This window comes from Theileria parva, assembly GCF_000165365.1.
Source record: "Theileria parva strain Muguga chromosome 3 map unlocalized ctg_530, whole genome shotgun sequence".
In the NCBI taxonomy this organism is placed as follows: Eukaryota; Apicomplexa; class Aconoidasida; order Piroplasmida; family Theileriidae; genus Theileria; species Theileria parva.
The window spans coordinates 1140071-1164092 of NW_876245.1; the positions used below are offsets into that span (position 1 = coordinate 1140071).

The 24022-nt window shown below is 35.4% G+C and overlaps 8 protein-coding genes across 8 annotated transcripts; 6 read left to right on the plus strand and 2 right to left on the minus strand.

Moving 5' to 3' along the window:
* Positions 1-7: 7 nt before the first annotated feature.
* Positions 8-3845, plus strand: Ank1 (Ankyrin repeat family protein). The gene has a single exon (XM_758473.2). It carries the CDS (start codon positions 142-144, stop codon positions 3772-3774), a length of 3633 nt encoding a protein of 1210 aa, XP_763566.1. The 5' UTR covers positions 8-141; the 3' UTR covers positions 3775-3845.
* A 204-nt stretch (positions 3846-4049) lies between these two features.
* On the plus strand, positions 4050-6032 carry NDB1 (NADH dehydrogenase). Its single transcript, XM_758474.2, has 2 exons — positions 4050-4503; positions 4578-6032. The coding sequence occupies exons 1-2, from the start codon at positions 4313-4315 to the stop codon at positions 6016-6018; spliced, it is 1632 nt and encodes a 543-aa protein (XP_763567.1). The 5' UTR covers positions 4050-4312; the 3' UTR covers positions 6019-6032.
* Positions 6033-7381: 1349 nt separating this feature from the next.
* Positions 7382-8125, minus strand: hus5 (SUMO-conjugating enzyme ubc9). The gene is made up of 3 exons (XM_758475.2): positions 7886-8125; positions 7559-7762; positions 7382-7529 (listed from the first exon to the last, which is right to left on the minus strand). Exons 1-3 carry the CDS (start codon positions 8033-8035, stop codon positions 7401-7403), a joined length of 483 nt encoding a protein of 160 aa, XP_763568.1. The 5' UTR covers positions 8036-8125; the 3' UTR covers positions 7382-7400.
* A 60-nt stretch (positions 8126-8185) lies between these two features.
* On the plus strand, positions 8186-11248 carry TpMuguga_03g00541 (Major Facilitator Superfamily protein). Its single transcript, XM_758476.2, has 5 exons — positions 8186-8816; positions 8871-8993; positions 9022-9273; positions 9925-10532; positions 10841-11248. Exons 1-5 carry the CDS (start codon positions 8687-8689, stop codon positions 11219-11221), a joined length of 1494 nt encoding a protein of 497 aa, XP_763569.1. The 5' UTR covers positions 8186-8686; the 3' UTR covers positions 11222-11248.
* A 227-nt stretch (positions 11249-11475) lies between these two features.
* TpMuguga_03g00542 (GINS complex family protein) lies at positions 11476-12855 on the minus strand. Its single transcript, XM_061305727.1, has 5 exons — positions 12269-12855; positions 12145-12240; positions 11889-12076; positions 11606-11748; positions 11476-11578 (listed from the first exon to the last, which is right to left on the minus strand). The coding sequence occupies exons 1-5, from the start codon at positions 12341-12343 to the stop codon at positions 11487-11489; spliced, it is 594 nt and encodes a 197-aa protein (XP_061161059.1). The 5' UTR covers positions 12344-12855; the 3' UTR covers positions 11476-11486.
* A 27-nt stretch (positions 12856-12882) lies between these two features.
* Positions 12883-17221, plus strand: TpMuguga_03g00543 (Major Facilitator Superfamily protein). Its single transcript, XM_061305728.1, has 6 exons — positions 12883-13320; positions 13743-13865; positions 13919-14170; positions 15608-16167; positions 16549-16824; positions 16854-17221. The coding sequence occupies exons 1-6, from the start codon at positions 13218-13220 to the stop codon at positions 17193-17195; spliced, it is 1656 nt and encodes a 551-aa protein (XP_061161060.1). The 5' UTR covers positions 12883-13217; the 3' UTR covers positions 17196-17221.
* Positions 17222-17436: 215 nt separating this feature from the next.
* TpMuguga_03g00544 (putative integral membrane protein) lies at positions 17437-20425 on the plus strand (the record flags this gene model as incomplete). The annotated part of the gene is made up of 6 exons (XM_758479.2): positions 17437-17542; positions 18774-18896; positions 18926-19177; positions 19304-20004; positions 20031-20303; positions 20334-20425. The coding sequence occupies 6 exons, from the start codon at positions 17437-17439 to the stop codon at positions 20394-20396; spliced, it is 1518 nt and encodes a 505-aa protein (XP_763572.1). The 3' UTR covers positions 20397-20425.
* Positions 20426-21589: 1164 nt separating this feature from the next.
* Positions 21590-24020, plus strand: TpMuguga_03g00545 (Major Facilitator Superfamily protein). Its single transcript, XM_061305729.1, has 6 exons — positions 21590-21893; positions 22175-22294; positions 22325-22576; positions 22637-23223; positions 23598-23864; positions 23896-24020. Exons 1-6 carry the CDS (start codon positions 21764-21766, stop codon positions 23992-23994), a joined length of 1455 nt encoding a protein of 484 aa, XP_061161061.1. The 5' UTR covers positions 21590-21763; the 3' UTR covers positions 23995-24020.
* The last annotated feature ends 2 nt before the right edge of the window (positions 24021-24022 follow it).

The window sequence follows — 24022 nt, forward strand, 5'->3', positions numbered from 1 at the left end:
TTCTAATTCAAGAGTAAATTCTGGTAAAATAGGAAAATGATAAAATGGATAAATTCTGGGTCAGGAGACCCAATTTGAGCCGTTAATTGCACTAATTTCTCTACACATTTTAAATTTTAATCTAAAATAAAAAGGCGTAAAATGTCTACTGAGACTGTGGTTAGTACGGAGATATCTCGGTCAGGAACAGGGGATTTAGAAAACGTTGATTTGTCCACTTTATTTCTCTACTTTAGCGAGGGGAAATTAACAAATAAATCAGAATTTTCAGACGAAGAGATTAAGAATTTGTTCTCTAAATATTCCAAGAGCTTTCCGGACAATGAGAAGGTCTACGAGGTTTTCGCCTCAGTTTTCAGCTCCAGAGGCCTTTTTGACCTTTCCAGAGCTTGTTTATATACCAGAGTTTACTTACTTAAAAGAGACTCCCAAGCCTATAAAGATAACTTGGAAATGCTTAAATTGGTTAACGAAAAAGCCGTGGAACAGGTTTTAATACTGCCAAAAAGCTTCCTGGATAACCTTTTTTCAAGGGAAAATTCAGTAAATTTTAACACCTGGAAGTCGAAAATGGCCTACACAGAAACTTCATCACATCTTTACTCAACTTTCGAAGGAAATTATCCGTCCAACACTGCGTCAAATTTGTCCAATTGTGTGTCACGTTCAAATGTGTCAGATAGTGTCCCAATTTCAAAGAGTTTGCTGAGGCCTGGAGAGTTGATTTTGAAGTCATCTCCGATATCCGTAGCGCCTTGGAATATTTATAGTGTCCCCTCAGACCCCTTGTTCATGTGTGAACGTGTGAGATCTTGTTTCCACTGTTTAAAGGTGAGATTGATTTCTGAGGTTAGAATTGCGTGTCCAAAACATCCCTGTGAGTGTAATTATTACTTCTGTTCTACGGAGTGTTTTCTTAGAAACGGAGCAGTTCACGAGCTGGAATGTGAGCAGTTACCAAAACTAAACAAATTCTCAGAGCATTTCCTGAACCCTTCTTTCGTACTTTTAGTCGCCAGAACACTAATTAAGTGCAGATTAAACATGACAAACACCGCCAGAGTCTCTGATATACACAGGAAATTGGACAATAATTCTCTATTAGATGTAATACTAAGTTATCAAATTAATGATATAAATGGTCAAAGATTGCGAAATTGTATAGAAGAAATGGAGAGATTTGCTTTGTTTCTGTTGGAGGAGTTGGGGTTTGACTTTTGTCTGCACTTGACGACGAGGGAGTTAACTCATTTTATCCTCGTCGTCTGGGTCAACAGTGTTCCGTTCACATCTTGTCTCAACTTAACCAACGGACAGGTAATTGGCGGCTCCTTTTTTACCCTAAAACTCAAGTTCAGACAGTCTGAAACACCCAATTGCGTACTCCATTTTGACGACGGAAAGTTTACCGTAAGATCGATTTATGAGATTTCTAAAGGAAACGAACTCACAATTAACACTCGCATTGATAAGTATACCCCCGTAATTAAGCAACTGGATCACTTCTGGTCAGTACAGTTTTTTACACCAGAAATTCAGAATTTTGGCCCTACAGAAGTCAGTGCTATAAGATGTAAAAAGTGTATCCAAGGCTTTTGTTATCCGAAAATTGACAATATCTCAGATCACAACAATTCTAACTCTGTGAATGAGTGGCACTGTGAAACCTGTGGCGAGGTTAACTCTGAAGAGTTAAATCTACTCCAAAACAAGGCCGAGGGGATATTTACGGAAGCCCAAAAATTGTATTTAAAGAGTGAATTCCTAAGGGCAAAATCTGTTTTACTGGATTTCATAAGCAAATGGTCTGGAGTGTTACATTTTGCGCACTATTTGTTATATAATTCTTATCTTATTCTTGCTGGGATTTTGAATAGGCCTGGAAGTATCACAGAGTCTTTAACTTACTTAACAAGAGCAATTATTGCTGCTGACAAGGTTCTTCCAAAGGTATGCCATGAAAAGGCATACCTTTACGATGTATTTGCAGATTACTTACTTAAGCTTAAGACACACGTGAGAATCAGGGGACCAGAATATGACAGAATTAAACGTGTGATTATGAACTCGTTGTACAATGCGTTGTGGAACTGGGTTGTAATCTCCGGTACAAATTCCTTCAACTCAATCTCAACAATGCAAAAGTGCAGGGCTGTGGCATTTTCACTCAATATCCATACGCCCCCAGTAGGTAGAAAGTTTGTAATTAACTTACCAATCAAGTATGCAGAGCTTGTTAAGTTTGCCACGGGGCATAAAGTTCAATCTGATCTTAACACCTCGGACGTGGGAACTATGGCGTTTACCGCAGCCCAGGGCCCTGAGTTTAACGATACAATTGTCCAAGTTCTGACCAGTGTGGACGCTCTTGGGATTAGACAACTGGGCACAGGACTCTCAGTACTCGGAATTGTAGCCTCAAATTTGAATCTCCCGTTCTTCACAGCACTGATTAAATCACACTACAACTTTGCTAAATCACTTTTAAACATTGATAATCGTTTAGACAGTAATAACGGGGGTTTAGACACTGTAAATGGTGATTTAAACGCTGTAAATGAGAGTTTGGACACTGTCAATAGTGTGAATAGTGTCAACAATGTAAATATGTGTAGAGAGGAGCAACTGATGAACATTTTGCATAGTATATTTGGCCCTAACGAGGTTGGTGTAAACTTGTTAATCATCTTGGCATGTTTTTTACACACCAATGCCCAGTGTAATTCTGATGTTCTGGGAACAGAAACTGTCATGGCCAAAGTGTTATTTTCATACTCCGAAAAGTTCAAAACTCTTTTATCACAATTTAAATCTTCCAAAATTGTTTCTATTGAGTTTGACACAACGTCACATAATTTGTTAGAGGTGAATAATACAACTGCTGAAATCTTGGGGTGTCAAACCGCCCTGCACTATGCGAGTTTCAGGGGTAAAAACTTGTTAGCAGAGTTTCTACTGAGGAAAGGAGCTTTGGTAAACTGTATGAACCTGGACGGCTCAACGCCGTTACATTTAGCCGCGTTTAACGGGCATTACGCAGTAGCTAAAACTCTTTTAAACCATAACGCAACTGTTTCCGCCATGCTAAAATCTGGAGAAACGCCACTACACATGGCCATCTACGGCCTACACAAACAAGTTGTTACACTACTATTAGAACACACAAACCCCGATCCCTTCCATAATAGTGTAAACATTGGGGAGAACAGAATAAATAGTGTAAAGAATGTGGAGAATGTGGAGAATGGGATTGGTCCGACAATTTGGCATGCGTTGGTGTGTGGTATATTTCACGTGAAGTCTGATTTACGGTGTAAAAATCCGATTAATCCGTTGATTGTTGAGTTAGTGGAAAGATTAGCGAGGGGATTGGAAGTGGTTAAAATATTACTCAGTCACGTGGGACTGAGTGGTAAAGTTTGGGTCTGGTGTGGTTACTTACCATCACAACTACTCCTCAAGCTTTGGGATAATTTGCTCGAAAATGCCTCATTGTTCTCTTTTCCCAAACACAAACCCACTTTATACGTAGTCTCAAGGCTAAATGGCGTTATCGAAAGGGATCTTAGGGTCTTAACAGGCACTAACCCAGACAAAACCGCACCCATCGGATCACCACAACAGATTAATCATCTTAACAAGTATAATCACGTTAAAGAGTGTGAACAAGTTAAGGAGTGTGAAGAGTGGAATGGTAGAAATGACTTGGCATTTGGCGCCTTGAGGACGTTCCAGTTCCTGTTACACATTCTCAAATCCATAGAGGAAAGTTAACATAGCCATAGAGGAAAGTTAACATAGCCATAGGGGAAAGTTAACATAGCCATAGGGGAAAGTTAACATAGCCAGAGGAGTTAACAAAGGCATAGAGAAGTTAACATAGCCATAGGAAAGCTAACACATAAACATAGAGGAGTTAACAAAGCCATAGAGGAGTTAACACATTACTTCTAAAAGGGCTAAACAGTGAAAACACCTAAAGTATAAGCAATTTTAAGGTAAAATAGAATAATCTATGGGAATGAAAATTTTTGAAAGTGGTGTCGGCAGTGAGCCAGAAGGCTTAAAATTAATGTTTTTTTCATGTACATAATTTTTTTAAGATTTGTCAAAAATTAGTAAATAATGTAAATTTAACCCTAATTAACCTTTCAACGGTAAATTTTATCTCATAAATTTTATCCTATAAATTTTTTTGTAAATTTTTTTTGTAAATTTTGTTTTATGTTAAATTTTTGGCTGATTCCACTGGGAAAATGTGTTAAAAATGTTTTAAAAATGTTTTATAATTTAATTGGTTTAGGGTTGGAGAATGTTGGTTAGGGCCCGGGTTTCGAGTAATATTCCAGGATTTTCCCAGTCTAACTTTAAATTTGGGATCGCCAAAACGGCATTTTCCCAAAGAAACTTTGCGTCAACTTCTAATAACACAAAGCCTAAGGTTTTATTCCTAGGCTCAGGATGGTCTTCCGTCTTCTTCATCAAGAACTTAAACCCTAAACTGTAATAATTTTACATATTTCCACATATAAAATAATATTTTACATATAAATAATAATTGTGTGATGATGGTTTAGATTTGACTTGACTGTGATATCGCCGAGGAATTACTTTACTTTTACGCCGTTGCTTCCTAAGATTCTCTCTGGGATGGTTGAGAGTAACACATCTGCTGAGCCGATTATTGAGTACATGAGGAGGTATTTCAGGACCAATTCGCAGTTTATACACGCCAAATGTGTCGATGTGGATTCTGACTCCAACTGTGTCACTTGCGCTCCTTTAGATTCTGGGCCTGCGTTTTCAGTCAGTTATGACTTTCTCGTAATTGCAGTTGGAGCCCAAACTAACACTTTTGGCACCAAGGGAGTGGAGGAATATGCTTACTTTTTAAAGGAGCTTGAACACGCCGAGCTCGCGTTTCAGAGAATTGTGGACAATTTTAGAGCAGCAAGTATGCCCTCGGTAACCAATTCTGACCGTAAAAGATTATTACACTTTCTGGTAGTTGGAGGAGGTCCAACAGGTGTAGAATCTGCAGGAGAGCTTTCAGTTCTTATGAACAGTCATTTGGGGAAAATATACCCCGAACTCATGCCATTTGTTAAAGTGTCAATTGTGGAAGCTGGACAGCGTTTACTCCCCAGCCTCGCCCAAAACACTTCCAAATACGTTTTAAAAGTGTTTAGCAAAAGTGTCAACATGTATTTCGGCAAGGTGGTGAGTGAGGTCAGGGAAAAGTCTTGCATTTTAAAGGAACTTGCGAGTGGAAATACTGAGGAGGTTGAGTGCGGATTAGTCCTATGGGCCAGTGGCCTTAAGGAAACCGATTTGGTAATGAAATTGAAGAGGAAGTGGAACGTCCCAGAGGGCTCAAGAGCTCTCCTAGTTGATCAATACCTGAGACTCCAGGGCTCAAATAACATCTTCTGCCTCGGAGACTGCTGTAAAATTACGCCCAAAAAGCTGTCGGAAAATGTTAAATTTGTGCTTGAAAGGGTGAAAAGTCCAACCCTAGAAGCACTTGTAAAGGCCAGAAAAATGCTTTCCAGAGATTTCCCCCAACTAAATGGAGCTAAATGTAACTTTAATGACCCGAAATTTCAGAAATCACTGTCAGAATTGAGTGAGAGATGTGGTGACGGAACGGAGGAATGGTTTGTAGAAGTTTTGAGGCTGGTGGATCAGGGGTACTGTCCACCATTTCCAACGGCCCAAAACGCTAAACAGGAGGCGATTTACCTCTCAAAGCTATTTAACAGTGGTGCAGTTTTATCTGGTAACTATGTTAATGCGTTTTGTGACAAGTGGAAGGGCACGCTAGCCTCTCTGGGTGGGTTGAGAGTTGTGATGAACTCGCCCCTAATCAACTTAAACGGCGGACTATTCCCACTATTCCTGTGGAACACCGTCTACATGCTCATGTTCTCTAGCCTTAAAATGAGACTCTCATTCGCCTTCGATATGCTCAAGAACTTTCTCTTCTCACGACACCTCATTCTCAAGAAATATAACTAATATACTATACCATATATTCAAGATATTAAGTATATTAAGTATATTAAGTATATTAAGTATATTAAGTATATTAAGTATATTAAGTATATTAAGTATATTAAGTATATTAAGTATATTAAGTATATTAAGTATATTAAGTATATTAAGTATATTAAGTATATTAAGTATATTAAGTATATTAAGTATATTAAGTATATTAAGTATATTAAGTATATTAAGTATATTAAGTATATTAAGTATATTAAGTATATTAAGTATATTAAGTATATTAAGTATATTAAGTATATTAAGTATATTAAGTATATTAAGTATAGTAATAGTATATTATTAAGTATAGTATTAGTATAGTATTAGTATAGTGTGGTAATAGTGTGGTATATGATAAAGCCCAGAATTAGTAGTAATGAGCATCTGGTTGAGTTGGTTATCCGGGTACTATCCGGGTCAATTTACTCATGACTACACTATAATATAATATTGACTTGATTGTATGTGGTATAATTAGTGTTGTTGGTGATGTCAGGATAGTCTTATCCAGAGGATTTTTACTCTATTTATACTATATATATACTATTCCTAACTACTGTACTACTGTTATTATACTATAGTATAGTATACCAATAGTATAGTGTGTATAGTACTATGGGTATTACGTGTCTGGGTTTTAGTATACTATAGTATATATGGTATATACACTATAGTATAGTATACGATACGTATGATTTAAAACCAGACAAGTAACCACAGACACTTAATATCTTAACTATTATAATTACTATACTAACTAATACCCTTACTATTATTATAATTGGTATGCTATTATAGTTAATATACTACTGTAATACTATACTCTTAACTATATACTATATACCTATAATACCTTAACTATATACCCCTAGAGGGAGCTATCTTATATATATTTATAATACTGTGTACTCTTAACTAATATACTTATAATACTATAGTACTATACTATATATAATACTATTGCTATACTATATACTAAGTATAATATACTATATATAATATACTGTATATGTATAGTAGTATTAGTATATTAGTATGTAAATACACTATCAAATTAACACCTTAATAAACCACTTCAAACCCTAAACACCACTCTAAACTGTTGTAAAACCCTGTAAACACCATCTTAATCCCTCTTATTAGTACTCTACTGTAGTATTTATACACCCAATTTACCACCTAAACCCAGACACCTACCACAATACCATACTATTACTATAGTATATATTATACAATACCCATAACTAGTAGTATACACCCAGAAAACCCAGACCTAATACCTAAACCCAGACACCCAATAACTAATACCATAATACTATAATACTATAAATATATTATAAGAGTATATTATGGTGTTAGTCTAGAGGTCTATGTTCTGCTGCTTGTTTTCGAACTCTGTTGATATACTCATTTCTGTTATTGAGGAATAGAAGGTACGGATCCGACTGCGCCGGTGATAGTGGGTTTGGGTTATCCAAAAGATCCTAAATCCATAATAAAACTATATCCCCACCTGGATCCCGAGTAAAATCTGCTTTATGGTGATTGACGGCTTCCACTCCTCGTCCTCGTTCAGGATGGAGAGACACACTGTCCCAGAAGGATACACATTCGGATGAAACAAAACTTTCGTAAATCTGCATTTAGGCGGCTTACTAGGGTAATCGTCACTAAACTCCATTATCAACTGATACTCACCATCCTCCCATATCGTACCCTAATATCACCAATATATCACACTATATCATACATATTATACATATTATATACATAATAGTTATTATGGTTAAATAGTGAATGTGTATAATTGTGTAAAAAAGTTTGGTGGGTTGGAAATTACTTTTTTTCCGGGTATTTTACAGATCCATTTCATCATGTCGAATCCTCTTCCGTCGGGAAGGGGCGCGTACTTGGCTGAAAATCCAACCGGGTGATCCCTCCTCCAATCAGCCCGCTCCTGAGCCAGTCTCTTCCTCGCAATCGATGACATTATTCATTTAAACTGTCATTATCACTATTATTCAATAAATTCATTAAATTAATAAATTCATTAAATTAATAAATTCATTAAATTAGTAAAATTAATAAATTACAATAAATTCATTAAATTAGTAAAATTAATAAATTACAATAAAATTAGAAAAATTAGTAAACTAGGTAAAATGATTAATATTTTAAATAATCGGGAAATAATTGGAAAATTGGTTGGTAATTATAATACATGAAAGAGTAAAAGAGAAGATTTTGGATAGTTTAACGGGTTTATGGTGTGAATGAGTAGATTTGGAATCTGGCCTTCTGGCCTAATTTCACGGCTGTTTACGCCTGAAAATGCTGGGATCTTAAATTAATCTAACATGAAAATGTGTACATGAATAGCTAAGGTACCCAGAGGGAGCCAAACTCCCAAATCCCAAAAAATTAAATTATCTCACATAATTAATATAAATCATCTCTACACATGATTACACGTAAAAATTGTATGGAAATGTAAAAAATTGTATGAAAAATTGTATGGAGATGTGTGAAAAAAAGTACTGAGAGGCGTACTGAGGGTGTCATGAGTGGCTGTTAAAATTGAGGTAAAAAATAACAAATTAATATTTTAAAAGAGCTGAAAAAATTAAATTTAAATAATAAAATGAGTGAAATAAATAAAAGTTGGTACAAGAGGCTGAGATTGGAGGTTGAGGACGTGAAAAAATTCCGGGGCCCTTACGTAAATCCTTACATAAGATTAGCCGCTTACATTCTCATAACCTTCCTAACAGGTAAACTTATAATATTATAAAATAAATTAATGAAATAAAATAATAATTGTGTAGGTTGTGTTTACTGGGGCTGGAATGGGATCCAGGAGCTGTTATACAAGGCGGGGTCGTTTGCGGATGTTTGTGCGGGTGAATCTGACATTTCATACATCGTTCTGGGGAATGGCCAGTTCATAGGTAATTTCAGTAGTTTCAAATTGTGTAGACTGTGGACTTCGGAAGAGTGAAATAAACAACCTTTACACCGTTGCTTTCACGTCACATTTCGTGTTTTCAGTGGTAGGAGGCGTTCTCCTGGATATCATTGGCCCGAAAATTGTGTTTCTGGGCTCACAAACTATTAATTTGGTTTCGTGGCTACTGATTTTCACACTGCCCAAGAACAAATTTGCACTAATTGCAGGGTTCTTTCTCATCGGATTAACAGCAGAATCAAGCTACGTACCACTCTTAACAGGTGACAAATCAATTATTTAGTAGTAATTTAGCTCTATTTAGCTTTAATTTAGGCTTATTTTAGGGCTATTTAGCTTTATTTAGGCTTATTTTAGGGCTATTTTAGCTTTATTTAGGCTTATTTTAGGGCTATTTTAGCTTTATTTAGGCATAATTTTACTTAATTTAGTCCTTAATTATCACTTAATTGGTCTTTTTTTGGCTCTAATTTGGCCTTGGTTTACCTCTATTTAGTCATAATTTTGGCTAATTTGGGGCTTATTTAGTCTAATTTTAGGCTTAATTTAGCTCTAAATTAGTATCTTTTAACAATAGTCCGGTCATAAATTAGACATTATTTGCCTTTAAATGACTCCTAAAATAGCCTTAATTACCCTTATTTTACCCTTATTTTGACCTTAATTAGTCTTATTTGACCCCTTAATTACCTTTATTTTGGACTAATTTACCTGTAAAATATCTTTAAATACCATAAATTTACCCCTAATTTACCCCTAACTTAGGCCTAAAATAGTCTTATTTTACCCCTTAAAACCCTTATTTTCACCCTTAATTAGTCTTATTTTACCCCTTTAATACCCTTAATTTAGCTATAATTTACCCTTAAATACCCTTAACTACTCTCTAATTACTAATTAATAACAATGTGTAGTGTCGAGATACTTTCCGAGGAACAACAACTTTATAATGACTTTGCTGGGCTCGGTTAGGTCGTTATCATTTTTCGTGCCTATGATTTTGGCTGAGATTTTTAAGACTGACTTCTTCAAACCTGAATCCCTGTATAAGATAGGATTAATCTACGTATTTTGTGGAAACGTAGTGGCCATAATGCTGGGCGGTTACCTCTTACAGTTCAAATTTGAGCATGATTCGATGACTCAAAAGTCTATGGAGTTGGAGGTCCGCGAGGACTCTGAAGTCATGAGTTACACGAGTCAAGACTTAATAAACATGCTCAACCCTGAGAATAATAAAAAGATCTCCTGTTTCGGAAGACTAAGTGACTCTGTAAAGGCCGGATTTAAGCATCCGCAGTTACTGGAATTTGTCCTCTTTTTAATCAGTTCCACGCTTTTCCTAACTGCCTACGGATTTATTAACAAGGCCCAGCGTGAGATTTTCGTTACCTCTGACGGGAAAAGCGCACTTGAAGTGTTTAAATACTTTAACATCCTGACATTCATCCCCGCACCCTTCATGGGAATGATAATCGATAAAATCGGACCAGCCTACGCCATCTTCATTCTACAATTCTTCGTAACTTTTTACACTATTTACACATTTTTTACTCAGTTACACATTTTACACATTTTTTACACACTTACACACTATCGTGTCTTATTTAGACATTTACACACACACTTAATTACACACTAAATAAGACACGTTTACACACCTATACACTTACACACTAAATAAGACACGTTTACACACTATTCTACACACTTACACACTAACGTGTCTTATTTGTACACTACGGTGTCTTATTTACACATTAGTGTAATTAAAATATTACTTGTTAATTCGCTAGAACAAGTTAAATAATTTGTTTGATTGTGTTTTAGGGTTTTTTCTTTTATGTTTTAATTAAAATTGACGCGTATGTGACGAAGATTTTGGCGTGTTTCTGTTACATTATCGCCGGTTCTATTTCCATATCCTCAATTTACTGTTACTTGAATAAGCGATTTTCCCCCAAGAAGTTCGGCACTCTGATGGGAATTGTGTTTGTCTTTATCGGGGCGATTTCACTCACAAACATCCCCCTGTACGATTTGGCCGTCATTACACTGAAGGACAAGGCTCCGTTCAACTTTAATCCCGTGGAAATCGGACTCGCCACTTACATGGCCGTTGCCGCCTCAATCACAAGCTACCTCGCAGCCAACGCGAAACTCAAACAACCTCAACACACCAAAACTGAGTCCGACTCGTTCTCCGTATAATATTTCAATATAATATACAATCTATAATACAATAATTTACACATTAAATACATTAATTTATATATTAATTTATATATTAAATATGTTAATTTATATATTAAATTATATATTAAATAATGTATATTAAATATAATAATTTATATATTATTTTATATATTAAATAATGCATTAAATTATACAATAAATAATACAATATTTATATATTAAATATATTAATTTATATATTAAATTATGTATTAAATAATGCATTAATTTATATATTAAATTAATCATCGAGTTCGTAAAAGTCTAGCGTGTTTAGAGAGTTTAAATTGAGGCATAGGAGGTTAATGTTGGCAGTTGACAGTACGTTTAGGACTGAGAATTGTGAGAGTTTGGACTTACGTTTCTTCTCCTCGTGAGTTAGCCCAGACAAAAACGCACCGTCAACCGTAGTTGACCGTTTTATCAGAAAGTTCCGACGCTTACATTCGGCCTCCTTTAACATTGATAACAGGTTTTCCACAGGCCACTCATTCTCAGGAATTCTAACAACAAATTAACCAATTATACATTAATCAAGTAATAATACATTAATCAAGTAATTAGTTAACATTAATGAGTTAAAATTAAGGAATAATACATTAATTAAGGAATAAATAACGGATTGGATAATGTGTAGGAGTACATTTGGCAGAGTTCGTATGCGAGTTCGAAGTAGAATGGCGTTGAGAGTCCAACGGTTGTGGCGGTGGGTTCTGTGAAAAGCGCCCTGGCAGATTTGTAGTAGCTGGGGAACTCAATTTTACATAACCCCGCCTTATAAAGATGCTTCGCATAAAACAAAGGCAACTCTATCTCATCCTCAGACCTCAACTAAACATATTTTCACACTATCAAATTATTGTACAAATTATTAATTACTAAACAAATTAATGTAAAACCTCGTCGGATCTGTGTTCGTGTTTGAGTTCGTCGGAAGCTTTTGTGGATAAAAAGGAGAGCCCGGGTAAGTTAATCAGTGGTTTGCAAGGAACCTTCTAAAAAACAATTAATAATAAAACAAACGATAAGATCGATGGAATTGTTAAATTCTTTATGATTTAAAATTAGTTCCTGGATATTCTTTAAAATATCAGACATTACGCGGGGAAATGGTCAAATCAAGCGTAAACCCAAAATTAAACACTCAAAAAATACCCAAAAATACCCAAAAGGTGTAAAAATATATTAAGTAAATTAAAGGGGTGAAATGAGAAAACTCAGTGAAGTGGAAGATCTAACAAAAAGTGAAATGTGTGGAAGCTGTTCCGACTGTAAAAAATGTTATCTCAGCTAAATAAATTATTTTATCTAATTTTAATGTGGAATAATTAGAAAATTTGGTTCAGCAAAATTGGCAATTTAGCCCCGTGGAATCTCGTCTACCTTAGAGAAATTAAATATAAATTTACAACTTTAAAACTTTTTCAGTGGAATATTTAAAGTTTTGTTGCAAATTTTAAGAATTTTTTAAAATTACAATTCATATCAACACCGTTGGAAAACCCGAACCTGGCCGTAATAAACGAAATTTCTTATAAATAATGAAAAAATTAATTATGAATATATTAAAGGCGTGTGTGCCGTGTGATTTAGTGAATTATGTATGTCGTGTGGAAATGATGCTCGACATCTTGACCAACTAGATCAACACCCTACATTAAGACGTTGTAAATTTAATAGCCTTAGCTGTTTGTTCCTTTTTACTAACATTTTCGTCATCTTCCAAATGCTTCAGATTCTTATCACTCTCCAATCAATTTAACTCTCAAATCAATTTTTTATCATTTTATTTTTTTTATTTTTCGAATATTTACTTTTTTTTATTTTTTTATTTTTCGAATATTTTTGAATATTTTTGAATATTTTATTTTTTTATTTTATTTATTGAATGTGTTGATAATTTGATAATTTTTCTTGTCAAATTTCCCGTTTGAATCTGTGAAGTGAAAGATTGTCTACATCTTAGGTCAGAATGGGCAGATCTAGAAGGAGAAGAGAGAGGAGGAAATTCACCTTTCCAACCCCCAAACCCGTACAAAAACTAATCACATACATCTTCATGATACTTCTCACAGGTTACAACAATCCTATCTTATCCAATATTATCTCAAGTTATCTTAAGTTATCTTAAGTTATCTTATCTTATCTTAAGTTATGTCAAGTTAAGTTACCCTAACTTATCCTATGTTATCTTAGTTATGTCAAGTTAAGTTACCCTAACTTATCCTATGTTATCTTAGTTATGTCAAGTTAAGTTACCCTAACTTATCCTAAGTTATCCTAAGTTAAGTTATGTCAAGTTATCCTAACTTAAGTTATGTCAAGTTATCTTATCTTATCTTACCTTAAGTTATCTTAAGTTAAGTCATCTTAGTTATCCTAAGTTATGTCATCTTAAGTTATCCTAAGTTATGTTAAGTCATCTTAAGTTATCCTAAGTTATGTTAAGTCATCTTAAGTTATCCTAAGTTATCTTAGTTATGATGTGATGTTTTAGGATGTACGTATTGGGGTTGGAGTGGTATTCAGGAGATCCTGTATAAGGCCGGTTCCTACGAGCACCTGTGTGAAAATGTGTTGGAAAAGAGTGTAATGATCATCGGTGGCAAGGAGTACACTGGTGAGTTCTGCGTTAACTTATGCGTTAACTTATGCGTTAACTTATGAGTATAGATTGCGGACCCAGGAAGAGTGGGATTAATAACCTCTTCACCATCGCCTTCTCTTCGCACTTTATTTCCTCGGTCTTCATTGGCGCTATTTTGGACAATTTGGGCTCCAAGTATGTGTACATCATCGGCCAGGCGCTCAACTTCATCGCCTGGGTCTTCATCGGAGCACTGCCCAAAGTACACTGCGTACTCGTCACCGCGTTCTTCATCATCGGAATAACCGCAGAGGCCATCTACATGCCACTTCTCTCATGTATCATCGGAACTCAGTTTTAGTCTATTGTAGTAGTTCAGTTAGTAGTAGTCAAGTTAGTACTGGTAAAGTTAGGAGTAATTTTAGTAGTAAAGTCATGAGAGTAGCTTAAGGAGTTAGTTAGTTCTTAGTTATCAGTAAATCATGAGTTAGTTATCCGTAACTCCATAGTGTTAGTTAAGTCATGAGAGTAAATTAAGGAGTTATTAGTTAGTTCTTAGTTATCTGTAACTCCTTAGTTAGTTAAGTCATGAGTAAATTGAGGAGGTACTAGTTATCCCTAGTACTAGATGGTAGATATCCCTAGTACTAGATGGTAGATATCCTTAGTAGTAGGTAGTAGATATCCTTAGTAGTAGGTAGTAGATATCCTTAGTAGTAGGTAGTAGATATCCTTAGTACTGGGAATTAGATATCCTTAGTACTGGGAATTAGATATCCTTAGTACTAGGAATTAGATATCCTTAGTACTGGGAATTAGATATCCTTAGTACTAGGAATTAGATATCCTTAGTACTAGGAATTAGTTCCTTTTGGTAGTAGTTAAGCCATCTTTTAAATTAACCTAAGGATTTATTAGTTAGTCTTAGTATTATTTATCAGTTACTTAGTACTAGGTATTAGTTACTTAGTACTAGATACTAGGTAGACCTAGTACTAGGCATAACCTATCCCTAGTAGTAGATGGTAGATATAGTACTAGATGGTAGATATCCTTAGTAGTAAAGTCATCCTATAAGAGTAACTTAAGGAGTTATTAGTAACTTTTAGTACTAGACCAGATATCCTTAGTACTAGGAGTTAGGTATACTTAGTACTAGGAATCAGTTACTTAGTAGTAGACCAGATATCCTTAGTATAGTACTAGGAAGTATAGGAATTAGATATACTCAGTAATAGGTAGTAGTTATGGTACTAGATATAGGTTACTTCTAGTACTGGGTATTAGATATCCTTAGTATAGTACTAGGCATTAGATATCCTTAGTACTATATTAGGTAACCTTGGTATTAGATACTGGGTATCCTTGGTACTAGGAAGTAGTTATAGTACTATATGGTAGATATCCTTAGTACTAGGAATTAGTGACTTAGTAGTAGATACTAAGTATCAGCAGTACTAGTAAAGTGTTCTAAGAGTAACTTAGGCAGTTATTACTTAGTACTAGAAATTGTTAGTATTAACTCTTGACAGCTTAAATAAGCTACAAGAGTTATTTAACCATAATTTACCTTAGTCTAGGTTAAATTAGCAAGTTATTAAAGATTAATCAGGCCATTCAAAGTTATTTAACCCTAGTTTATTCAGTTTAGGTTAAATTAGTCATTTTCAGGGTTAACCCCTGTTTAAGGGTTTAGTATCTCCAGTTAAACTATTCTAAAAGTGTTTAACTGTAGTTATCTTCAATTTATCTTACTAATTGTATGAATTTTGTAGTATCGTATAGCTTCGAGAGTAAGAGATCGGCGGTGATTGGTTTGATGGGTTGTGCGAGGACTGTGTCGTACCTTGTTCCTTCGCTAATGTCTATGATTTACCAGATAGACTTCTTCAAGCCTCAGTACCTCTACATCATATGCACGGTTTACGCGATCGTTGGGAACCTGGGCTGCTTGATGGTAGGGTTCCTGATGGTTGACGGGACCTACGACAATCCCCTGGAAGAGCCTGACGAGGAGGAGGAGATCCTCGAGATCAAGATCGACTCGAGTAAGAACCTGCCGCTCATTGACAAGGCGAAGAAGTTCTTCGAAAAGGCACTGACACGCGCCCAGCTTAAAGAGTACGGCTGTCTGGCCTTTTCCAACTCCATCTTCCTAACCGCAATTGGCTTTGTGAACAAGGCGAACAGGGAAATGCTCATAACCTCAAACAAGAAAACAGCCGTCGAAATCTTCAAGTACCTAAACGTACTCAGCTTCATACCCGGACCCATACTAGGAAAACTCGCCGACACCTATGGAGCCGACAAAATCCTATGGACCATACAATGCTTCGTATGTCCCCAATTTTAGCTTATTTATTATATAGTTAATAGTTAATCTAGCTCCCTCTAGGGGTATTAATTAAGTATAGTAATTTAGCTCCCTCTAGGGGTATAATAAAGTAGTAATTTAGCTCCCTCTGGGGGTATATACTTAAATTAGCTCCCTCTGGGGGTATATACTTAAATTAGCTCCCTCTGGGGGTATATACTTAAATTAGCTCCCTCTGGGGGTATATACTTAAATTAGCTCCCTCTGGGGGTATATACTTAAATTAGCTCCCTCTAGGGGTATTAGTTAATTAGCTCCCTCTAGGGGTATTAGTTAATTAGCTCCCTCTAGGGGTATTAGTTAATTAGCTCCCTCTAGGGGTAAATAGTTAACTAATGTTAGGGATTGGGGTATTATGTGTTTACGGGTATGGACTTTTTCATATCGAAGATATGTGCTTGTGTTTGTTATTTCGTGTCATCTTCGTTGTGTGTGTCGATAAATTATTATTATATAAACCAGCGGTTCCCGAGAAAGTACTTTGGGGTTCTGGTGGGTTTTATATTCTTCATTGCGGGCCTGACGAACCTGTTCAACATTCCGCTGTACAACTTGGGCTCGAAGACCTGGGAACACATCCCGCCGTACAACTTCATGAGAGTCTCGTACATCCTCCTGGTATCCAAAACTTCAAATAATTACTTTAGGGATGCATGGTCGCGGGTCTCATGGGTGCCGGATACCTCCTAATTGTTAATAAGAAAACCGCCAGCTGCACCAGACTGAAGTCAAAAAGCAAGTTTAACCAGGTAAAAGAGGAGCCTGACAAGTTCCTAGCGCCAAGCGAAGACGTCTTGGATAACGTAATGATGACAAGTCAGGAGAAGCTGGAAAACTTAATCTCAGGCTACGAGGACCCTTCCACAAGTCTTGGGGACGTTGAACTGGGCGCTGACAGGCCCTTTCAGGGCTTCGTGGCGCCGGATCTCATTCCGGAGACGATCGGTTTTGGTTACATGGACAGTTTTGACAAGGAAGAGATAATTTAGAAAAAATATAAATTTCTCTATTCCAATTACATTTTTAGATCAAGCTAGAATTTAGATCAAGCTAGATTTTTAGATCAAACTTCTACCGTTCCCACACGGGAATTTTTATTTAATTTCAGTTTTAATTACAACTGCTGCGTACTTGTTTTTGTTTAATTTTTTTGCTCTGATTGAGCGATTGGGAGCTTGGGACACTTTTCGTTCTGATATTAATCGATTTACTCACAGCGAGCCTCGGAAAATGGGCAATCATGCAACGCAAGAGAAACAAACTCTCTTCAACAGCTGGAAATATCCTAACCGATATATCACCCTCGCCTTATACTTTCTCATGAGCGTCATCGGAAGTAACACCTACTCACACCATACTCAGCAATTATCATCAATATCAGAAATTTATCAGAGCTAATCAGAGTTAATCAGAGTTTATTATTATTTTAATTTTTTTATTTTTTAGCGGATAATAGTTTTGGGTTATTTTAGTCATTTTTTAGCTGTAGTCATAATTGAGTTAATTTTGGATTATTTTTGGATTATTTTCAGTTAATTGTAGATTTTTTAGCTTTATTTCATTCATATTTATGGTTATTTAGTCATTTTTTAGCTTTATTTCATTCGTATTTAGGGTTATTTAGTCATTTTTTAGCTTTAATTTAGTCGTAATTTGGTGGTTATTTAGAGAAATTATGGTTATTTAGTCATTTTTAGTCATTTTTTAGCTTTAGCTTGGTCATATTTAGGGTTATTTAGTCATTTTTTAGCTTTAGGTTGGTCATATTTAGGGTTATTTTTGGATTATTTTCAGTTAATTGTAGATTTTTTAGCTTTATTTCAGTCATATTTAGGGCTATTTTCAGTTATTTTAGTGTTATTTTTTTGATAGTTCAGAGTTATTTGTTGTTTAATTTTAGTTAATTCAGTTTTCTTACACTAATTCAAAGTTATTCAGTTAGTTTTAGTCATGGATTCTAGTCTTTTAGTTAGTTTTAATTCAGTTTTCTCACACTAATTCAAAGTTATTCAGTTAGTTTTAATTCAGTTTTATCTCGATAGTTCAGTTAGTTTAGTCTTGGATTCTAGTCTTTTAGTTAGTTTTAGTCATGGATTCTAGTCTTTTTATAGTTTTAAATTAGTTTTAATTCAGTTTTATCTCGATAGTTCAGTTAGTTTAGTCTTGGATTCTAGTCTTTTTGTAGTTTTCAAAGTTATTCAGTTAGTTTTATCTCAATAGTTCAGTTAGTTTTAGTCATAAAATGGATTCTAATTTTTAATAGTTTTGAGTTAATTTAGTCAGTTTTAGTGAATTTTAGTCATAAAATGGATTCCGGTCTTTGTAGTTTTCAGTTAATTTTAGTTAAATTAGTCATTTGAATTCTAATTTTTAATAGTTTTGAGTTAATTTAGTCAGTTTTAGTGAATTTTAGTCATTTGGATTCCGTTCATAGTTTTAATTGTAGTTTTATTCCCTCTTAAAACTTAAATATTGAAGAGTACTTCTTAAAACTTAAATATTGCGTATTTCTTAAAACTTAAGTATTGAAGAGTAAAACGAGTATTTGTGGTTTGAGATGACTGTAGGTACTTTTTATTTGGGCGGCTGCGAGATGAAGTCAATGTTGTATAAGGCGAGGACTTACGAGGAGCTGACGTATAACGTCGACTACATCAGGATCTTCACAGTTGGAGTCACAGAGTACTTGGGTAAGTCCCTGTCGAATTAAATTGTTTAGACTGTGACGAGAGGAGGGATGCGATACAGAACCTGTTCAATATTGGAAATTGGTCCAAATTTCTATGCGCCCTAATAGTTGGCGTAGCCGTTGACCTCATAGGCCCAAAGTTTACCTACACCTTTGCACAGCTGGTCCAGTTCATCTTCTGGATCCTAGTCGTAGCACTTCCCAGAAACGGAAAACTACTCCAAACCTGCTTCTTCTTCCTCGGAGCCACAGCCGAAGCCACCGTTCTCCCCCTCACAACCAGTAATCTCTATAGTCAGTAGTTAACAGTATACCATTGCTATAGTATACCATTAGTATAGTATACCATAGTATATTATTAGTATAGCATTAGTATATGATTACTATGGTATATTAATATAACAATAGTTTGGAGAAAATTTAAGAGGGACAGGTCGTTGATAATAGCGTTGACGACGTGTGGAGTGGGTTTATCGAACGTGTTTCCGCTAATCTTGGGTAAGATATTCGCGAACTACGCGATTCGGGAGGACCGGTTTTACGTTGTCATGGTCGTGTACACCGTGTTAACCAACCTCGTCTGCCTAGTCCTGGGTGCTTTATTTGTCCGAAATACGCTCCCAGGTGATAAAAGAAGTAAGGCCGGAAGACCCGTGGTAAGATTCGGCGACGTCCAAATAATTAAAATAAGTTACCTGTCAGACGAGTTTGAAGATGATCAAGAGGAAGATGAATTTGTAGAAGAAGAAGGGGAAGACGAATCTATGAGTATTGATACGAAAAATTACTACTTGAGAAAGAACCAGTCGAGTCTCTCGTTAGAGAGTGCAAAGGTGGATAAGATGAAGCTGAGGTGGGTGAGGATTAAGGATTTTCTCAAATCGAGAAAGCTCCTGGAGCTGATCATCTTCGTGGTTTCCATGGGTTTAGTTTTGGACTCTATGGAGTTTTTCAACAGAATTAAGAAGGTAATCCTGAGCCCAAAGGGAGAAAACGTCAGCTCGTTCGTGAGATATTTCCAGTACCTGAGGTTTATCCCGGCGCCGTTCGTCGGAATTATCATTGACCGATTCGGGCCCGAAGCACTCAACTTCTTCACATACTTTTGCGTAAGTAATTAAATTATTATGTTCAGATGTTTATGTGTCTTTCCCTCGCTGCAATTGATTCGTACGGGGCAAAAGTCGCCTCAATTGTCTTTTATTACCTGGCCTATTCCAGTGGAATTCCAGGCATATACTCGAAGATTGTGTACAGATTCTCAAACATGTACGGGACCTTCTGCGGGCTAGTGTTCTGCTTCACTGGGATCCTGGCACTGTGCAAGATCCGAGTTTACAAAATCCTACTCGGTGAACCTGATAGGTTCACACAGTACGTTAAGAACACATCACTCCAACTCTACATCGTAGGTTTCCAGCCTTAAACACATCTTCAGATGGGAATCTGCATAGCCCTGATCATATCAATACTCAGCCATAACATCACAAAGGAGAACTAATTAACACTTCCTAATGTCTTTTTCCAGTACATCAATAGTCATACCAGGATTATTTAGCGAATTTAGGGAATAATTTAGAGAATTTAGGGAACAATTTAGAGAATAATTAGGGGATAGTTTAGAGAATAATTAGGGGAATTAGGGGAATTGAGGGAAATTGAGTAATTGGGGAATCCAGCTACACATGGTTAGATTCCGTAAATTTTTGAAAATATTTTAATGAATGAGTGTTATGTGCGTAATAATGGGGAAATAATGAAGTGGGAAATGTGAGCGAATGTGTAAAATGGACACGGGTAGATAGGGCCAAAAAAGGCCTAAAATGTATAGAAGTGTGAATAAAATAATAATAAATGTGGTGATAATAAAAAGGTGTGGAAATAATGAGAAATAACTGGGCAAATGAACTAACGTTGTCTTGTTAACACACAGGACAACAGAGAAGCGCTGCGGGTAAATTTGGGAAAATTAAGTTAAAATATTTCCCGAAGTACGAACGGTCTTTCAAAGGTGCCGGAATCCACTTATTGTGTAAACAATTATACACAAATTTTCCGGCACATGGTTCCTCACCTTCACCACAAAAATTCACACATAATTTTATCCACAATAAAACTGATTTTTCCAACATAATCAGCCTTTTTTCCTCTAAATTGAGTGCCATAGTTTAAACTGAATTAAATACTTTAATTTTGTCATTTTCACACTTCCAAAGTTAAACTAACATCTTCCACAAAATTTCAAGCTAAATACCTCCAATTGTAAGAGAATAATAATTTTTATTAATAACTAATTTATAAAATGAGGTATAAAAATGGAAGGTTGTGAGAATTGTTATAAATCCAAAATTGTCACCTAAAACTCCTTTAAAAATCATTTTTCGCCTTCCCTGGACCTATTATTCAACTTTTTTATACCTTAGAATAACATTTTTCATAGGTAATTCTACAAATCTCACGCGTAATTATACATACCTATGCGGATATACTAAATATTTTCATATTATACGTATGAAATTTTCGTATCCGGAAGATTAATTAATGTGTTGGTTAATTTTTACGAATATATGTCACTGTAAAATAACTGGTTTAGCCCTGTTACATAAATTGTTACACCACTTTTTGTGTTTAATTTTAGTAATATTTGAACTATTTTTTACATTTAATTTCACAAATCTTTTAACGATTTTTTAGCGTTTAATTTCATAAGGTTTAATATTTGCGGTTTAAAATGCATTTTGAATTTTCGCCCCTTTATATATTTTTTTTACCCCTTCCAAAACGGGAATCTTACAGGCTTATCCCGTTTCGGTTTTGACATGGAAATTAACTCACTGTAACATAGACACTTGAAATAAATTCTAAATAATGAAACAATATGAAGAAGATTCTACTAAAAAGAGAAGTTTGGTTGTTGAAGATCCGAAAAGGTTCCCTCCACCTTTTATTAATCCCTTTTTAAGACTTGCCATTTACATTTACATCATTCTTCTCACAGGTTTATACATGTTTACATTACTATACAAACTTATACATACCTATATTATACATACATTACTATACAAACCTATATTATACCTTATACTATTACTATACTATACCTTATACTATTACTATACCTTATACTATTACTATACTATACCTTATACTATTACTATACTATACCTTATACTATTACTATACTATACCTTATACTATTACTATATTATACCTTATACTATTACTATACAAACGTATATTATACATATATAAATAGTATAGTGTGGTAATGTATTGTAGGTAATTTCTTTTTGGGATGGACGGGTTTGCAGGAGCTTTTGTATAAGGCTGGAAGTTTTGAGGAGTTGTGTGATGAGTCCACTTCTGAAATTGTTAAAATCAGGTCAACTGAAATCATAGGTAAATCTCTCTCCACTAACAATTGATTAGACTGTCCGGCTAGGAAGTTTTGTATAAACCAGTTGTACACAATTCAGTTTTCTACAAACATTTCAATGTGTTTTCTGGTTGGCATTTTCCTCGACACCTTCGGCCAAAAGTACACTTTCGTTATTGGACAACTTTTATCCTTCGTATGCGTTCTCCTAGTCGGAATATTCCCAAAAAACGGTCCACTACTGAGGGTACTATTCTTCATTCTCGGCGGCATCACCGAAGCCAACTACCTACCACTCACCACAGGTACAACATTACTACACAAATACTATTAATGTTAATAATATTAATATTGATGATGAGTAGTTTCGAGATATTATCCGGGGAATGGTAACTTTATAATGTCTTTGCTGGGCTCTGTGCGGTCGTTATCGTTTTTTATGACGAGTATTTTATCAGCTGTGTATTACAAACCTGGTGTGAAAAGAGGTGCTCTGGTGTATATTATATTAGTTTACGGATTAATTTCTCACGTAGCTTCGGCGATTATTGGAATTTTCTTAGTTCAGAAGGATTTTTTCGGGGTTTCTGACTCTAAACCCTCAGATTCCACGGAAACTCTGGCTGAAATTCCAAGCAAAGTTGATAGTGAAAAGGATTTACTCAAGAGTTTAAGAGAGTTCCGTATCAAGTGGGTTGAAATTGTCAAGAGTGGAGTTAATCATGAGGATTTCCCTCAGACGATCATGTTCACAGTTTCTGCGGCACTTTACGTGGCGTCGGTTGAGTTCATAAGCATGTCTCAGCGGGAGATTCTGAGGACGTCGAGTGGGAAATCAGCCATTGGCGTCTTCAGATTCACCTCAGCACTAGTGTTCATACCCGGCCTATTAGTAGGATACATTTCTGATACTTTTGGAACACCCAAAGGACTACTAATCATGCAAGTCAGCGTATCTCACATATAGTTGTATTATTTACTATAGTATTAGGGTATAAATATAGTATTATAGTATAGTTAATTAGCTCCCTCTAGGGGTATAAAGTATAGAGTATATAGTTAATTAGCTCCCTCTAGGGGTATATAGTTAAGTATATAGTTAACTAGCTCCCTCTAGGGGTATATAGTTAAGTATATAGTAAGATAGCTCCCTCTCCCCTTAGATAGTTAAATAGCTCCCTCTCGGGGTATATAATTCTATAGTTAATTAGCTCCCTCTAGGGGTATAAAGTTATATAGTTAATTAGCTCCCTTTAGGGGTATATAGTATAAGTATGAGTATATAGTAACAGTATATAAATATACTAATAGTACAAATGATTATAGTTGATGTTAACGTATGTATGTGTAATGTTTGATACGTATTGGGGTAAGGTGCTGGGATGTGTTTTCCACTTAACGGGTGGTTCGTTGTTTTTTTCAATTATTTTCTTCTACGGGTATGAGAATTTCCCGCCGGAGAGGCTAGGCCTGGGGATAGGGATAATCATGTTCGTCTGCGGGATCTTTGTGCTAATTAACATAGGAATATACAACGCCGCGCTGAAGTATACTACACCTGATAACTTCGCAATGGTCGCGATTGTTCTACTGGTAACTTTTCCTAGTTTTAACACTGGTTCAGGCGTATCTCACAGTATCAGTGGCCTCAAACTCGGGAGTAATGTACCTCAAAAGCAGAAAATCCAGCCAGAAATCAACGACAGTTAACTTAAATTTATAATTCTAATTTGATAGAAATGAGTTGTATT

Excerpts from the sequence above, each read along its gene's own strand:
- TpMuguga_03g00545 (XM_061305729.1), top strand. The coding sequence starts at position 21,764 with ATGAAACAATATGAAGAAGATTCTACTAAAAAGAGAAGTTTGGTTGTT. Across the intron at positions 21,894-22,174 it reads TTACATCATTCTTCTCACAG|GTAATTTCTTTTTGGGATGG; the intron begins GTTTATACATGT and ends AATGTATTGTAG. Across the intron at positions 23,224-23,597 it reads TACTAATCATGCAAGTCAGC|TTGATGTTAACGTATGTATG; the intron begins GTATCTCACATA and ends AAATGATTATAG.
- NDB1 (XM_758474.2), top strand. The coding sequence starts at position 4,313 with ATGTTGGTTAGGGCCCGGGTTTCGAGTAATATTCCAGGATTTTCCCAG. Across the intron at positions 4,504-4,577 it reads AAGAACTTAAACCCTAAACT|ATTTGACTTGACTGTGATAT; the intron begins GTAATAATTTTA and ends ATGATGGTTTAG.
- TpMuguga_03g00543 (XM_061305728.1), top strand. The coding sequence starts at position 13,218 with ATGGGCAGATCTAGAAGGAGAAGAGAGAGGAGGAAATTCACCTTTCCA. Across the intron at positions 13,866-13,918 it reads CGGTGGCAAGGAGTACACTG|ATTGCGGACCCAGGAAGAGT; the intron begins GTGAGTTCTGCG and ends TTATGAGTATAG. Across the intron at positions 16,168-16,548 it reads TATGGACCATACAATGCTTC|GGATTGGGGTATTATGTGTT; the intron begins GTATGTCCCCAA and ends AACTAATGTTAG.
- TpMuguga_03g00541 (XM_758476.2), top strand. The coding sequence starts at position 8,687 with ATGAGTGAAATAAATAAAAGTTGGTACAAGAGGCTGAGATTGGAGGTT. Across the intron at positions 8,817-8,870 it reads TCTCATAACCTTCCTAACAG|GTTGTGTTTACTGGGGCTGG; the intron begins GTAAACTTATAA and ends ATAATTGTGTAG. Across the intron at positions 9,274-9,924 it reads CTACGTACCACTCTTAACAG|TGTCGAGATACTTTCCGAGG; the intron begins GTGACAAATCAA and ends AACAATGTGTAG.
- Ank1 (XM_758473.2), top strand. The coding sequence starts at position 142 with ATGTCTACTGAGACTGTGGTTAGTACGGAGATATCTCGGTCAGGAACA.
- TpMuguga_03g00542 (XM_061305727.1), bottom strand. The coding sequence starts at position 12,343 with ATGTCTGATATTTTAAAGAATATCCAGGAACTAATTTTAAATCATAAA. Across the intron at positions 12,241-12,268 it reads ACAATTCCATCGATCTTATC|AAGGTTCCTTGCAAACCACT; the intron begins GTTTGTTTTATT and ends ATTGTTTTTTAG. Across the intron at positions 12,077-12,144 it reads ACGAACACAGATCCGACGAG|TTGAGGTCTGAGGATGAGAT; the intron begins GTTTTACATTAA and ends AAATATGTTTAG.
- hus5 (XM_758475.2), bottom strand. The coding sequence starts at position 8,035 with ATGTCATCGATTGCGAGGAAGAGACTGGCTCAGGAGCGGGCTGATTGG. Across the intron at positions 7,763-7,885 it reads GTAAAATACCCGGAAAAAAA|GGTACGATATGGGAGGATGG; the intron begins GTAATTTCCAAC and ends TGGTGATATTAG. Across the intron at positions 7,530-7,558 it reads AGATTTTACTCGGGATCCAG|GATCTTTTGGATAACCCAAA; the intron begins GTGGGGATATAG and ends TTATGGATTTAG.